This window comes from Saccopteryx bilineata, chromosome 6 (genome assembly GCF_036850765.1).
Source record: "Saccopteryx bilineata isolate mSacBil1 chromosome 6, mSacBil1_pri_phased_curated, whole genome shotgun sequence".
Taxonomy (NCBI): Eukaryota; Metazoa; Chordata; class Mammalia; order Chiroptera; family Emballonuridae; genus Saccopteryx; species Saccopteryx bilineata.
This window is the reverse complement of record NC_089495.1, coordinates 123,970,328-123,986,134: the sequence shown is the minus strand read 5'-3', so window position 1 is coordinate 123,986,134 and position 15,807 is coordinate 123,970,328. Positions and strand designations below refer to the sequence as shown.

At 54.7% G+C, this 15,807-nt stretch overlaps 1 protein-coding gene across 2 annotated transcripts in view; it reads right to left on the bottom strand.

The window, feature by feature from the left end:
• Window positions 1-15,256, bottom strand: part of MGAT5B (alpha-1,6-mannosylglycoprotein 6-beta-N-acetylglucosaminyltransferase B) — a 65,070-nt gene extending 49,814 nt beyond the window's left edge. For both annotated transcript variants that reach the window (XM_066237276.1, XM_066237277.1), the window contains exons 1-3: window positions 14,670-15,256; window positions 10,720-10,832; window positions 3,541-3,688 (exon numbers count right to left, since the gene is read on the bottom strand). In XM_066237276.1, the coding sequence (XP_066093373.1) occupies window positions 3,541-3,688; window positions 10,720-10,832; window positions 14,670-14,737 (329 nt within the window). In that variant the 5' untranslated portion in view covers window positions 14,738-15,256. The remainder of the gene's footprint in view (window positions 1-3,540; window positions 3,689-10,719; window positions 10,833-14,669) is intronic.
• Window positions 15,257-15,807: the final 551 nt, after the last annotated feature.

The window sequence follows — 15,807 nt, the reverse complement described above, 5'->3', positions numbered from 1 at the left end:
CCAGAAGCAGCACTGTTTCTGGCATGTATGGCTCTCCCTTTGGGGCTCGATAGGCTCTGTTGGCCATGATGGATTGTTGCTATTTCTTGGGATGGAGCTGGGAGGTGGTGTGAGCTCCCCCTGAGGGGATGAGGGCAGGGCAGGGGAGGGGAAGGCAGGGCAGGGCAGAAATAGAAGAAATCAAGAGACACAGTGAATGCGCTGGCAATAGCACCTGGAGCCCAGGTACACCTGACCCACAGCAGGACACTCAGCAGAGAGCCAGCTGGGTCCTCTGCCCTTGCCCCAATGAAGAGATCTGCGGACAAAGGCTGGATCAGCAGCCCAGAATGGCAGCCACACAGCTGGGGGCAGAGAGGAAACTGGGAAGAATGAAAGAGGGGGCAAGAGGCTGGATCAAAAGGGACAAAGACAGCATCAGAGAAGATTAACCTCTGCTCATGGAGAGGAAAATGGTCTCATGCCTAAGAGGGAACTCCAGGGGAGCCCAATGCCCATGCCGCCATCTCCCTGACTCTCTGCCACTGGCCCTCCTGCTTCCCTTCTTGCCGCCCTCAATCCATTCTTCACACAATAGTCAGTAACCTTTAAAAAAAAAGAAGCCATATCCCATCACTCCCTGATTTAAAGCCCTCCAACAACCTCCCACAGCTCTCAGAATAGTGTCCCAATGATCTTTACCATGGCTGCCAAAGCCCTACACCACCTGCCTTGTTGACTCTCCCATCCCTCACCAGTCTGCCATGTTAACCTTTACATCTGTCCTTTACCTCTAACATATCAACCTTGTACCTACCCCAGGGCCTTTGTTCTTCCTGCTCTCCCTACTTCAAATTTTCTACTCCCAGCTCCTCCTGTGACTGGTTCCTTACCATCCTTCAGAATTGAGCTCAAATATCACCAACTCAAAGGGCTTTCCCAGACCACCCTGTCTGAATAGCCCTTTCCCTGTCACCTACCCCCAATCCTTCAGAGCATGAATCGACATATGACATTATCTCATTTATTTCTTTTCCTCAGATGCTGCCAGGCTCCCCCACAGGAATGAGGACAACTGACATCACTGAGTCCCCAGCACCTGTAGCAGCACTTGTAGTAGGTCCAATACATATCTCATGAGTGGATCTCTTTAGTTTATTTGATCAGATTCTCAGACCCTAGATGGTGAGACAGTATCTAATGGGAACCCAGCACATGGCTAGAAAGCCCACCCAGACGTCTGACTTCCTGTGGGCAAAGAGCTCCCTTCAGGATCCAAGCACTGTGCTGCACTTTCAATTCCCATAACATGTTTAATCCAGGCTCCAGGACTGTAATTTTAGTGTCTACATTTTCCAAACCAAAAAAAACAGAGCAAAGGTCTAACAATGGGTTTTCTTATGAAAAGTCTTGCTAAAGGATTAATAACTAACCTACATGAGCTGCACGGTTAGTGAACGGCCATCAGGGGCACCGTGGTCAGAAAAATGGGCTCTGGAGACAGCCAGCCTGGGCCCAGACCCAGGCTGAGATCCTTCACAGCTGTGCAACCTTGAGCAAGGCCCTGAACTCCTCTGTGCCTCCGTTTCCTTCTTGTTGGAGGTCATCAAGAGGGCATAACCACTGTTGACCTGAGAGCTGGGGCTGGGCTCCTCTCCCCTCCCCTGCCCTTGGAATATATGTTCATCCCACCATTCCCACAGTGGGAGCTGTTTCCAGGATGCAGCCTTGAGAGCCATCCATTGTTGAGACCATCTGGACAGTGTCACATGACTTATACCAGTTAAGGCCTCTCCATAGACTTCTAAGATTGTGGCCACTTGAGGCCTCTCCATAGACTTCTAAGACTCACTTGTCTGGCCACCCAAGACAAGCCTCATAGGTTCCCTTGTCTCCTAACCCTGCCACGTTCCAATGTGGAGTGCCCGCCTCTTTCTTCGGAAAGGCCTGGAGCTTTGGCTTGTATATCACACACACTGGCTGAGATACAGCTTTTCTGTAAATTGCCTCATAGTGTGGATTTCAAACATATTTTTTCACAGAACACTTTTAGCAAATCACACTGGCTGAGGTACAACTTTTTCCAAACTGTGTCAAAGTGTGGATTTCTAACTAATTCTTCCACAGTTAGAACACACCAAGCAACTCTACCTCTTAAAAGATGACAGGACTTAGCCCTGGTCAGTTGGCTCAATGGTAGAGCATCAGCCCAGCATGTGGATGTCCTGGATTCAATTCCCGGTCAGGACACACAGGAAAGGTGCTTCTCCACCCTCCTCTTCTCCTTTCTCTCTATCTCTCTCTTCCTCTCCTGCAGCCAAGGCTCCATTGGAGCAAAGTTGCCTGAATGCTAAGGATGGCTCCATGGCCCTAGAATGGTTCCAGCTGCAACAGAGCAACATCCCAGATGGGCCGAGCATCGCCCCCTATTGGGCATGCTGGGTGGATCCTGGTCGGGTGCATGTGGAGTCTATCTCTCTGCCTCCCAGCTTCTCATTTCAGAAAAATTCAAAAAGATAAAAAAAGATTCCAGGATCTAAAAAGTCAGGTACAGCTCGTGTTGCTGGGATAGTGGGGCACAAGCCCCTTCCTCCAAAAGCTGCATCAGGGTGGGGAGGGCCAGGACTCCCAATTAGACACCCTGACTTCATTCCCTGGAGTCTGGAGCCCATGCACATACTGACAACAGACAATTTGGATGTATACTACCTGGGGTCATTGGGGCACTGCGGAATCAGTGCACATTCCAGCCTCAGCAAGGGAATATTCAAAGTGAATAAACCCAACAATCCTTTTGGGTAAAGAGAGCACAGGTCCATTGGTGGGGGACAGAGGGCTGTCACAGTCCATGTGGACATGCCCCTCAAAACAGACAGAGCTCCACCTGACCTGTGGTGGCGCAGTGGATAAAGCATCAACCTGGAAATACTGAGGTTGCTGGTTCAAAACCCTGGGCTTGCCTGGTCAAGACACATATGGGAGTTGATGCTTCCTGCTCCTCCCCCCCTTCTCTATAATAAATAAATAAAATCTTAAAAAAAAAAAAAGAACGCTATGATTTCATATATGAAATAAAAAGGAACAAAACAAACAAACAAACAAACAAACAAAAAAACAGACAAAGCTCCAAATCACCACATGGAGTGAAAAGAAGTGGGTGGGGTGCCACCTACAGAAGATCTGTAAGGACCACACACCGTGCATTCAGAACGGACGTGTCGGTGTAGAACATGCAGGTGGAAAAGTACTCAGAATGAATTTACGCCAAATTCAGGAAAGCACTTGTCTCTGGGGGAAGCACTTAAAGGACCCTTAAGCTTTCCTCTGTGATGTTTTATTTAAAATGAAAAAAGAAAGACAGGCCACCAGAGTGACACAGGTTAATTGCTATTGAATCTGGAGAGGTAAACAGGTGCTCTGGTTTGTATGCTGTGTGGCTCCCTGTATCCTTCAAGTTTTCTCCAGGATAACAAAAAAGATGACCAATGCTGAGTGCTAGGAGTGCATGTTGAAGCTGCACACCTGGGGTACCAGCCCTCCCCTACTCCATGTCCCCCTCACCTGTCCAGGGCAAAGTGCCCATGACCAGCAGCCCGGTGCAGCTCGCTGCTGTTCTCCAGTCTGGCCAGCGTGTCCATGCGTTTCACCATCAGCTCCAACAGGTCACTCATCTTGCGGAGGACACCTCGGGACTCCAGCCCACCCATCACTGCGGGCAGAGGGCGGTCACAGTCAGACAAGGCACAAGCAGCCTAGAGGCTACCTGAGGCCAGTCTCCAGGCCAGAGCGGCTCAGACCCCAGCCCCACTCCCATCTTCCCAGGAAGAGTCGGGGTCAGGAAAGGGAGCCTGTCCTATCCCTCACCTGCAGGACAGGAATCCAGAGAGCAGTGAGCCAACCCCACTCCCTACCAGCTGTGTGGCACTGGTATAATTTTTCAACCTCTCTGGGCCTCCGTTTGGTTGCTTACAAAATCAAGCTTTAGATATAACCTCAGGTCTGTGAGATGACAGAGAAGGCCCAGTAGTGGGACAGGTACCTCAAAGCCCCCTCTGCCAAGCTCCAGACAGAACTTCTGGATCAGGGTTTCTAAATTGTCAACCATGCACCCCACACCTGAACCTCCGGCCAGACTTAAAATCTAGATTCTTGGGCCCTGGTCTATATCTGTCAATTCGAATCTCTAAGACAAGGGCCCAGGACCCTGCCCTTTGCTTGCGTCCCACATGGCTCAGATGCACAGGAGAGGTTGTGAGTCCCTGTTCGAGGGGTTTAGGATCCTGTTCTGCTAAGTCTCAGGCTGGACCACATCCCTCCCCCACCCCCTTCCCTAGGCCTCACTGGAGAAAACCATTGTGAATTTGTCCTGATTCTAAAACTGATATGTGGGTTCCCAAAGGCCAGGGAGACCTTGTGAAGAATAAAATTAAATGAAAACAAGATGCTTCAGCCAAGATCCCGTTAACCAGCCAGAGATTCTCAGCCATTTCCTTTCTATTCATTCCCTGTCATTATAACTACACACGACTCTTTCATAAAATCTTGTTTTAAACAGCCCATCCAAACAGTCCATAGGTGCTCAGTTCCGGGCACTACTCCCAACTTGGTTCTCTCTGGACTCCAAGGGACAGGCTCTGAGTCACTCAAAACACGTGAGCTGAGTCAGAGGACACCCAATGCTTCTGGGGTTCCTGGGAGAGCCAGGGTTGCTTTGGTTGGGTTCCTTGGAAGCAGATCCCAAAACAAAGTTCATTTATTTGAGCGATGAAGGAAGCCCTGGCTGGGGAGTAAGGAGGTGACACAGGGCTGGGGAGACAGCCCAGAAAGGGTATCGCTACACTAGTTAAACGAGCAGGTGTAGGACCCGACGTAGACTTGACCCCGCAGGCAAGGGAGCGGGGGCATGTACACACCATCTCTCACCCGCCACTGCTCCAGGGCTGCTCCTGGGACAGCCCTGCTCTGGTACTTTTCTGCGGCAGTAGGAAAGCCCCCAGACAAAGAACCACAGGGCAGCCCCCAGACATGGGAATCCTAAGGGCCAAGAGGTGTGAGCACCAAGTCTCTGCTCATGAAAGAGTCCGGGCCCAGGAGGCTCAGAGGGGCTGGGTGGGACACTTGGGCCCTCACCTGCTTCTGCCACACTCATACACACCCATATGGCCACGGGGTGTTAAAGAGTCATTGTAACACTCTCCGGCTCAGCATCCCCAAAAAGGCAACAATACTAAATCCAACTGCAACTCAATGTTACAGTGCTAGGAGGGGGCAAGAGAGAGCATGGCAGGCCACTGGGAACAAGAGGCAGAAACAAGGAGCTGTGAGAGCATGAGAGGACTGGTCTCCTCTGCTTCAAGTCTGGGATTGAGCTGAGAAGGGCTGCTTATGACATTTCTGCTTTGCTTGTCTCCCATATCCCCTAGGTCTGGGCCCAGCCCAGTGGATGTCACCAATTCTCACACCAAGTCACCTTCTGGCTGGGTTCCCCTGTCAGCTGAACCCACCTGCGGTCAGAAGGGAGGCCACTGGGAGCCAGGGAGGCTCACTCACATGTCATGGCAGTGCCAGCCGGGCACCAAATCTGGAGCAGGGAGGAGCTGCAGTCTCCTTAAAGAGCCAGGGTTCCAGCTCCAAAGAAATAATGGGAGTGAATAGGGAGGGAGAGAGGGAAGGAGGGGCCAAGGGCGGGCAGGACAGCAGAGCAACAGGAAGAGAAAGAGGCCCACACTCACTCACACACACTCATACACACACACAGACCGACACGGGGTAAGGTTGGTGTTGGAGAAAACGGCCATTAAATGGATGGGCACATCACTTTCCTTCTCTGGGCCTCAGTTTCCCCTCCTGTAAAAAGGGGGTGTTGGATTAACTACCCCTGAGTCTCTGCAGGCCAGTGTTTTCCCCTACTTGCCTGTAGAGATGAGGGTGATGGGAAAGGTCAGTATTATTCCTGGAGAAACTGACAGGATCCTCCTAAGGAGAGAGCTCTGCTTTGTTTTGCTGAAGCCCTGGGTGGGCCACAGCAGAGTCTAGCTGCCCAGAGCAGTGAGACAAAGAGAAAGCTAAATGACTGCGCATACAAGCGGGAAGACTGGAGTTCCTGGCTCAGCCTGAGAGACAAGCAGAGAGAACAAGGCACAGGGGCAGGTGGCAGGACGGCCAGAGGGGCTAACAGGAGGGGTGGCTTCCTCTGCACGATGATGATGACGGAGGAGGGAGGGCTCTGAAAGGCAAGGGCACAAGGGGGAATCATCATCCTTTTGCTGTGCTGAGCAAGGAGCCAAGCCCCCATCCCATTACCTCCACCTCTGCATGGGGGAGGAGGCACTAAGGCTGAACAGGGTGCCCTCCCCGCCAGGTCAGAGTGGGGGGCAGGGGAGGCAGGATAATTCAACAGAAGCAGGAGATTTGAGAAAGAGGTGACCAGCCCCTGAGAGTCCTTGGAGACATTTGGGATTCTGCATTGCCCTTCATAGGAGGAATTAAGTCAGTTCTTTAAACTGTCAACAGAATGAGTGACTCCAGAAGACTGAGGGCTTATGGGTGCCCTAAGGAAACAGAGCTCCTGTTTGCAGATAGATCTGCAAGGCAGCCTCAACAGACTGGACCAAGGCCACAGACACCTCCCCAGCTGCTGGAGTCCAGAGGCCATGCACATCGTCTGCAGATTGAAGACTCCGGAAGCTGCTGAGACCTCAGAAGGCAGCCCCACATTTTCTGCCCAGCACAAGGCAGGGTTTGGGTCCCTGGGAGGGAAGCTGGCTTACACACCCAGTCTGGCTACCCTCCCCATGTGATGTGCTCCCAGGATACCACCACTTGCCCTGAGACTGTCAGCAGAGCCAGTTCCTGGCTTGACAGGAGTCACCTCCCCACTCTTGGCATCAGCTAAATTGAAACATATTTAATGTGAGGCCCCAGTGACACATCTCAGAACTCACACATGTTCCCTCCATATTTCCATATAAATAAAGAGAGCTGGGACAAGAGATACAAATGGCTCCTCACATTTACAGATGGGTGTTTTATTGCCTGCCGAGGCTTCATCCCCTCCTCAGACATGCGCTCTGTTTCTCGATCTCTCCCATCCTCCCTTGTCCTCCTTTCTTGTCCCCACCCCCATCCTTTCCCACTGCATCTGGAAATGGAAGGAGCCCCCACCTGAGCAGATAAGACAGACCTCCCTGCTCTTGACATTGTGCAGCTGGAGATGTGAGCACACCTGACCCTGCACGTGGCCACCTCAGAAACCAGCTGAAGCCACAGGAGCTCCAGGGTCTGGGCAGCGGAGGACAGAAGAACTGACTAAGAGGAAGTGCCCAGAACCCTGTGGTACTGAGATCCAGGGCCAGAGACAGCTACAGAGCAAGTATTACCCAGGTTTCAATCCTGGCCAGAGCCCAGGCAGTCTGACAAGGTCAGGCCATGCAGAAACCTGGGCGGATACATGCAGGTAACGCAAGGACCTCCAGCATGCAGACCCGACCCCGTCCACCCTCTCACCCACCAGAGACAGCCTTGGACCTCTACTTCAAGACAAAACAGGGAGCCAGGAACAGCCACTCATGCTCTGGAAAGGAAGCCTCAGACACACTGTCACAACCCCTGTCATTGGGGGGAGCAAGGACCTCCTCAGGACAAGAGAGGGCAGTGGAGGCAGGAGGCAGAGAGGAGGGACTGGGGTGGGAAGGGAGCACACACAAAAAATCCTCCCCCTGGGCCCAAGCCAGGCCCAGCTGCAGCAAGAGAGAATTAGGTTAGACCTCCTCCGAGTTATACTTCTCCCTTCGGCCTCTTTCTCCCTGAATCTTAAGATGAGTGAGCAGAATATGCAATGAGGTGCCTGTCACATTTTATCCCCAGACTAGAGAACTTGAACACAAAGTATACCAGCCCGGAGGGGAACCTGGGGAGGCCATAGTCCATACCAGCTGTGGGAGGGTCTACTCTCCTTTCAGAGAAAGCCTTTCCTTCCCCAGCCATGTCTTTGTGGGTCCACACTTCCCTCGGGCTTGAGGAAGGGCAGGAGTGTTTCTCCATCTGTGCTCAGATGGTTTTGTTGACCAGTGCAAGGATTTTCCCCCTGAAATGTGGGTTCCCAGCTCCTGATTCTTCCCTGGGACTGCAGAGAACAAACCCAATCCTACCCATGACCTCGGAATCCCTCCCCAGGCCCTTGGAACAGCCCCTAAGCAGAATCACTGGCACCTCTTAGGTTTGTGAGCTGCTCAGATAGGGTGTGGGGTGGCACTTGAAGGATCAGGATTTTAAACCCCCAAGATAAACTTGGGGCTCTTCCAAGTCTCCGCTTTGGGTCTCTCCAAAAAATCAGATTAATTCAAGGGCATGAAAGAAATTGGAAGTCAGTAAGAAATGAGATATGAAGCAAATCGGGGTCAATTCTCCTGGGTTCTCAGAGGTCCTTCTCCTTGTCCACAACCTCCTTTGGGACTTTTAGTTCCATATTCTAGGCCGTTAGCTTTAAACAGGAGACCCAGCAACTCCACTCCTAGGCGTCCCATCAGAAACGCCCACGTGTCCACCAGACACTGTACTAGAATGCTCAGAACAGCACTATTCACAAAAGCTCCAACCTGGAAACCACCGAAAGCCCCCCAACAGTAGAAAGGGTAACTACCCCGCGGTGCGTTCTTAGCATGGAATGCCACACGGTGGTGAAAACCATGCCAACCACACACCTGAGAAAACAAGGCTCACAGACGTGACACCGAGAGCAAAGGGCACCCACAAAGGACACATGCTGAATAGTTCCGTTCTCATAACGCCCAAAGTTAGGCAAAACTCCTCTGCGCTAGATCCTGCTCGAGTCAGGATCCTGGTGCTCTTAGGGAACTGGAGAGAGGGAGGAGGCACGAGGGCAGTTTTAGGGGCTGATCACATTTTGTTTCTTGATCTGGGTCACTGGTTGCATGGACGTGTTTTGTCTGTGCATGTTATACTCTAGTGGAAAGTTCACACACACAAATGCCTCTACTCTAACCGCATGATGTTGGCCAAGTCCCCTCTATGGTTTGGTCCACCCCTAAGACACACATCTAGGTTGGAGTTGGGCTCCTACCCCATCTAGCAGGCAGAAGTGCAGAGTGCAGTGCTCAGCAGGGCTCCCACACGGCCCTGGTAATCTGGGCCACTGGGCCCACCCCTGCCAAGGGGCCACTCCCCACCCCTCTGGGAGCTGAAGAGAAACCTGACACCCTTCTCTCTGGTTCTCGGACTTCCATCTCTTGGATCCCTGACCCTTCTGGAGGCCCAGTTTCCTCAAGCTCCTTATAGCAGCCCACCCAGACAGACACACCCCTCCCCAGGGATGTTACCCAGGGAGCTAGAGCATCACTCCCTACACCCCCTCCAGTTCCCCCACCAAGCTTCCCTCCGCAGCACCTTCACAACAGGCCCAACTGCTCCTCCAACCTCCATCCTCAGGTGTCTCCTATGTAGAAATTCCGGCACCACCTTGGCCCCTTTCCCTTTCCCTTTCTTGCAACATCCCTATCTCACACTTGACACCTCCAGTAAATATGAATGTGCTTATGCTAGTTGCCAGATGCTGGGCCCTGTGTACATGTTCTCTAAATACCTCCCCATGACGCAGACACTATCATCCCCATTTATCAGAGGAGAAAACAGAGGCTCAGAGCCCACACGGTCTCTGCAAGACAGACAGGGAATAAATTAACTTACACTCAGGCTTGAATGACTAATAAATGTGAAGCTCCTTCTGGGAGCCCTTGCAAGTTTAAAGAAGTGTATGTGAAACACAGGAATGACTCTAATAATGAGACACAGATGGCATAGTAAGTATCCCTCAGAGCACCCCGCTGGATGACAACCATTCTACTATAACTAGAGGGTGTAGTTGTCGTCATCTGGAGCAGGGAGCCAGTCAGTGGAACCCACAGGGTCCAAGAGGGTGGACTTCAAAGACAGACTTCCCAGAGGGGCAGGGAAAGCCCACAGAGCCAGCTCCTGGACAGTTCCAGAAACCCCATTTGCCTCAGTTTCCCCACTGTCCTATGTTCCCCTCTGTGACACACTGAGCTGGATAAAGGAGGAAGGTGCCCAGGTCATCACCCCATCACACCCCCATGCCATGTGAGCTCATCCAACCCAACCCCTGAAGATGATTATTACTTCCTTCCCTGTAGGTGACTTGGCCAACAGTACACAGCTGGTACATGGTGAGCCAGGGTACAAACCAGGGCCATCTGGTTCCCAAAGCCCATGCTCTGAACCTCCATTCCATGCCCTTGTAAGTACCATGTACATAAAAAAACTGTAAAGATCCAGGCTGTGTCCCAAGAGCCCAGAGATAAGGCACATCAGCCCACAGATAGGGCTGCCCTCTGCACCCTGCTGTGGCCACAGCCTGGACCAAAGACAGAGAATGCATGAATTTAAGAGACCGGTTTCATATTCAGGACCCCCCCCACACTAAAGAAGCAACTCAGGCAGCATTTTCTGATGGCTCAAAGACCCTTCCCCAGCCTAGAGGGAGGGATCCTGATGATCATGACCAGGACCAAAGTCAAAGCAGCAGGCAAGGTCATGCAGCCCACGCCAAGGCCCCTCTCCACTCACACATCCACTGATGAGGGGGCCGGTGCCTGGAACAAGGCCCCAGAAAGCTGTCTGCGGTGCCCGGGTCAAAGCCCTCCCTCCCCTGCCCAAAGACACCTGCCTGCACCACTTCTAACTCCCCTTTCTCCAGAGAGATACCTTCTGTGCGGATGGTGAAAGGGGAGTCCCCTGGACGCCGGGACAAGAACTGGCCTCCCAGAGATGTCATCAGGAAGCAGAGTGAGAAGAAACCGATGCCCAGGACAAAAAGCCTGCAAAGAGCGACAGGGCGGGTCAGGGGCAGTCAGTGACACACATGCCTACCCAGTGAGGGCTGGGACACAACTGAGTGAACAAGGGGTGGGTGGGAGCATGGACAGGAGAATGAAGGGTCAGGGACTGGGCCAGGTCTTCCATCAGCACAGAAGACAGACCGCTCCATGACAAGAAACTGGCCACAAACTGCGACAAGATCACAAGGGACAAGGCTGCACACGTGGGCGTGAGGTTCCAGCCTCATTGGCAGAGCTCTCCTAATCCCAGACCAGCAGCAGCAGCATCACTTTGGAAATGCTGGAAGTGTAAACTCTTGACTCCACACAGGTTACTGAATCAGACACTTTGGGGCAGGGACAAGCACTGTTTTCATGGGCTCTCCAGGTGATCCTGGCACATGCCAGAATTTGAGAACCAGTTAGTACAGAATCAGCATGACTCGATTCCAGCCAGAGTAAAACGACACCCACGTGGATCCCATCAGTCATCCGGGTCTGCTCAGCACCTGTGCACACAGGCCTTGCTGCAGCAGTCATGGGTGTGCTTGGACACCTCCTTATCATATTCAAGGGGTTCGCTACCAGACAGTAAGATCTAGAAGTGTAGGGCCCTGTGGCCGCCTTCAGTGCCCAAACTCTCCCTAACCCATATCTTCACCAGGCAGGCATACAGAAGATTGTCCACCAGTGCCATGGACTGGTCAGAGTCAACACCTGTTTGTGGGGGTTATACGGGTGTGTGCTGTCACGGTGCTCTGGAGAGCTGGCCAAAATATGACGACTGCTGTTCATTGCTTCAACACAGAGGCACTGCTTATTTACCAGGTGCCAGGCACTAAAGTAGTCCCAGGCGGACAATAGGGAACCCACCCTCAAGTCCCCAGCCACAGATTCCTGCTGCTTCTATTACTAGATCCTGGGCCCCAAACAGGAGAACCGAGCTCCCTGGCATAGCCCTGGGGTGGGCAGAGGTAGCAGCTCTTCTGGGACTTTAAATCAATCGGAGAACTTGATGAGCTACAGCGATGAAAGGGGATCCCTCTCCCCTCACAAGTCAGAGTGAGGGGCTCCATCTTGCATGGAGCCAGGCTTACCACGGGGAGCCCAAGTCACACCAGGGACCTCCAGACCTCTCACCCCACCCCATCCACAAACCCCACACATGTCTGTCTCTCCAGAAAAGACGTGCTTTATGCATTTTAATCTTCATTATTTGAAACTGGAAAGCAGTATTTAATTAAGATTTGATCCATTAAAGCAGTGGTCCCCAACCCCTGGGCCGCGGACCAGTACCGGTCTGTGGGCCATTTGGTACCGGTCCGCAGAGAAAGAATAAATAACTTACATTATTTCCATTTTATTTATATTTAAGTCTGAATGATGTTTTATTTTTTTTTAATGACCAGATTCCCTCTGTTCCATCCGTCTAAGACTCACTCTTGACACTTGTCTCGGTCATGTGATACATTTATCCGTCCCACCCTAAAAGCCGGTCCATGAAAATATTTTCTGACATTAAACTGGTCCGTGGCCCAAAAAAGGTTGGGGACCACTGCATTAAAGAAAACACATAATTGCGGAAGAAAATAAAAGCGCAACAAAATTCCCAACCCCTATTTAAAGGAAGCTGTTAGAGATTGAAGGGGGGGCTAGGATAGAGCCCAAAAACAGAGAGAGGACTGAAAGCTTCCTCCAGGAGATGACAGGGAAGGCAGGCAGGATGGCACAAAGACACTGCTCCCTCACATCCCCCCCCACGGACCTCTCACAGAATCCCACCAAGCCCAGAGTGGGGCTCAGGCCCTGGGACCCCCAAGATGCAGTCAGGCTGGTCTCAGGACTGTTGTGAGAGGAGGTGGTTGTACACCCAGGAGGGTCCTGGGGAAATCAGCTGTTCGTCCTCCCAGCCTGAGGACAAGGATGGACCCCTCAACCTTCTCATCCTTCCCTTCCCCCACTCCCTTCCCCAGCTATGGGGTTGTACTTAGAGATGGGAACCTCCACTCTGCTGTGGGGCCCAAAGACCTGCTGTGAAAGTGTATCTAAGCCTTTAGCCCAGGAGCTGAAGTTTCCAACATACCTTGTTTGCACTCTCTTTACCAGACGCCCACAAGGGGCCATTCCAGCTTGCCCTTGAGAATTACAAGAAAGGATGATATGGTTGGAGGGCTGTCCCCCTGGTCTGAATGGGACACAAAGACTCCACTTTCAGGCTGTGAGTCTCTGGTCTAGGGAGACCCTGAGGTGAAGATACATAACTCAGGGGGCTGGGGGAGGGGAACCTATGCAACCCCAGAGCCTGAAAGACCCAGGGCAGGACCCCAGAGGGATTGGGGGGGGGGGGGGGGGAGAACAGGAGGCGCTGTCCATGGTGCTGGAGTCCCCACCACTCCTACCCCACCCCTACAGTCAAATTGCACTGGGAAATGTAAGCGGCTGGGCTTCCTGCAGCCTGGACGGCAGGTGGGACATAGGGGCAGGTGGGACATAGGGCAGATGAGACAGGGTAAGGACCTTCCCAACCTACTGGTCAGCTAGAGATAGAAGATTTCCTGGAGGAGCAAGACTCCTTCCAAAGATGCTCGCTTCCCCTGGGAACCTTATGTCAGGGCTCTTGAATCCCTCCCATTCACCAGCTCAGGGTCCTGCCCTCCGAGTCCCCCAGCCCTAAGGTCCTCCCGCATCCTCCAGACGGTGTGGTACAGCATGACTCCAGCTGTCAGAGAGGCTGTCTCCCCAGGCCCGCACAACAAGCCTGGGCGCCGTGTTCTCCAAGTCAGGAGAAGGGAGGGACACCAGCTGGGCAGGGCAAAGGGGAGATCCGGTCAGGGGCCTCGAGGGGAGGGGCTCAAAGTCGGCCCCTCCCACAGTCCAAGCCCCGCTAGTCCAGTTCATGCCCTCGTGGGCTCCTAAAAGCTACTGGACCCTCACCTGTGGCCGCATCCGGAGTGCTGCCCCCACCCTATCCTCCAACACTCCCTCTGCACCCTCTGTCCCCCACTCCCGGGTGAGGAGGCGCTCGGACCCCGCGGGGCTCCCTTCGCCTGGCACCTCCTCCAACCGCAGGCCGGACTCCACGGGCTCTTGGGAAAGGAGGGAGCTGCCCAACCCTGCCCAGATCTGGAGGCCTCTCGGGTGAACCAGCAAAGCCCGAGGGCCCCCGTACGGCCCCAGCTGTCCCCGGTCTTGGCTGCCTGAGATTGGGGTGGGGGGATCGGTCTTCGCTTGCATCCTGCCTCCATGCGCTTGGCACGTTCCCGGCTTCCGCCACCCTTCCACCCCGCAACGCCCCCGCCCGCCATCAGGGGTGAATCCCCAGCAGAGGGGGTCCTTGCCTCAATCTCGGGACACTGCCGTTGGAGACGGCCCGCACCCCGCTGCGAGAAGAGGAGTGTTCAAAGAAAAGGAGTAGGGAAGGGGTGGCACAGGAGGAGAGGGTGGGCGGGCCGACCCAGGGCTAGACCGGTCCTCGAGGTGCGACGCCGCTAACAGGTGGAGCCGTCCGCGAAGAGGGGCAGGACCTAGAAGCGCTGATAAGGGGCGCCCTGGCTGGGCAGCTTCCCGAGCCCAGGGCCATAACATGGGTGCTTCCTGCCCCCATTCCCACCTTTGCACCCGGAGTCCTCTCCAAACTGGACCAACTCGGGACACGTTCCGGAACTACAGACCCCGCCCCACACGAACGCGAACCCCTGGTTCCATGTTTCCCGAGCTTCACCGGCCGTCCCCTCGGCCACTGGGCATGCACCCTCGCAGGGACCTACCTCGCGCACCCCTAACCCGCGCCCCCTCGAGGAAAAAGACCTCCCCGCGCCAACCGGGAGAGAACTTTACCGAAAAGGTCTCAGGGTGACCAGGCATCTTCTGACCATTATCTTCCCATCGGGGTTGACTGTGATCATTGTTCAAACTTGCCTGGGCGAGGAGCCTCAGGCGAGGCCGGGCCCTGTCCCGCCGCGTCGGGGCCGCGAACCCGCTACTATCGGAAACTAGGTCCAAGCTCAGCGGGGGTAGCGGGGGTCGGCGGCTTAGCTATTCCGGCTTCGGCGGACTGAGGAAGGGGAGCGACGCGGCTGTCGGCGGGCGGCGAGGGCTCCCGGCCGGGCCGTCTCTGCGTTTCCGCCCTCCCCGCCTCACATTTTGGGGGCCGGAAGGCGGCGCGCCCCCAGACCGCCGGCCGCGGGTCTGCCTGCTCCGGCTCGCTCGCTGGGCGGGACGGCGCCACTGCGCGCAAATGGGCTCCCCACCGCGGGCGCCCTCATCCCCAGGCCCGCGCCCTCAGTGCCGACTAGAGGCGGCCCGGGCCCGCGGCCCGGCCGCCAGCGCCTCCGGCCCGCGTCGCTCCCGGACCCCGCGCCGCGCAGCGCCCATGGCTCTCGGCGAGGGCGCCCTGCGCCCGCCCTGCCGCGCGATCGCACGGGTGTCCAGCGTCCGGCCCGCGCCGCGTCGCGCTACGCGGGGAGGCGCCGCATTGTTTCCTCAGAGGAGGCGGCGAGCCGCGGCTGGGGCGGCTCAGGAGCCGCGGCCGCGATTTCTCGGCCCGTCGGTGCCACCTCGTGGCAGAGGCCCAGAAGCGCACCCTCTGTGCCCGGGGTGGGTCTCTGGGGCCTGGCGGGCGGGGTTCACTGTGCCTCCCTCCAGCTGTGCAACTTCACCGGGCCCCGTCTTCAGAAGCATCGTGGGTGCTACCAGCGCTGAGAGCCAGGATCTGCTTGGGCTCCTCTAGAGCACCGAGGAGGTCAACGCTGAGAAGAGACCCCCGCTTTTGCTCGGTGCCAGGGCCCTCCCTCCGGCCTCTGGCCTCTGGTTCCCCTGTGCCCTGCACCAGCCCCTGCACACCCTCTCTGATTTCGCGTTGCAACCTTCACCTATCCTCCGGCTCTCTCTGGTCAGAGGCTGCCGCGGTTCCCCTTTGCTTAATGATCTGCGCTCAGACTTGGCCTGTGCCCCGCTGGTTCTTGACTGAGCCCAG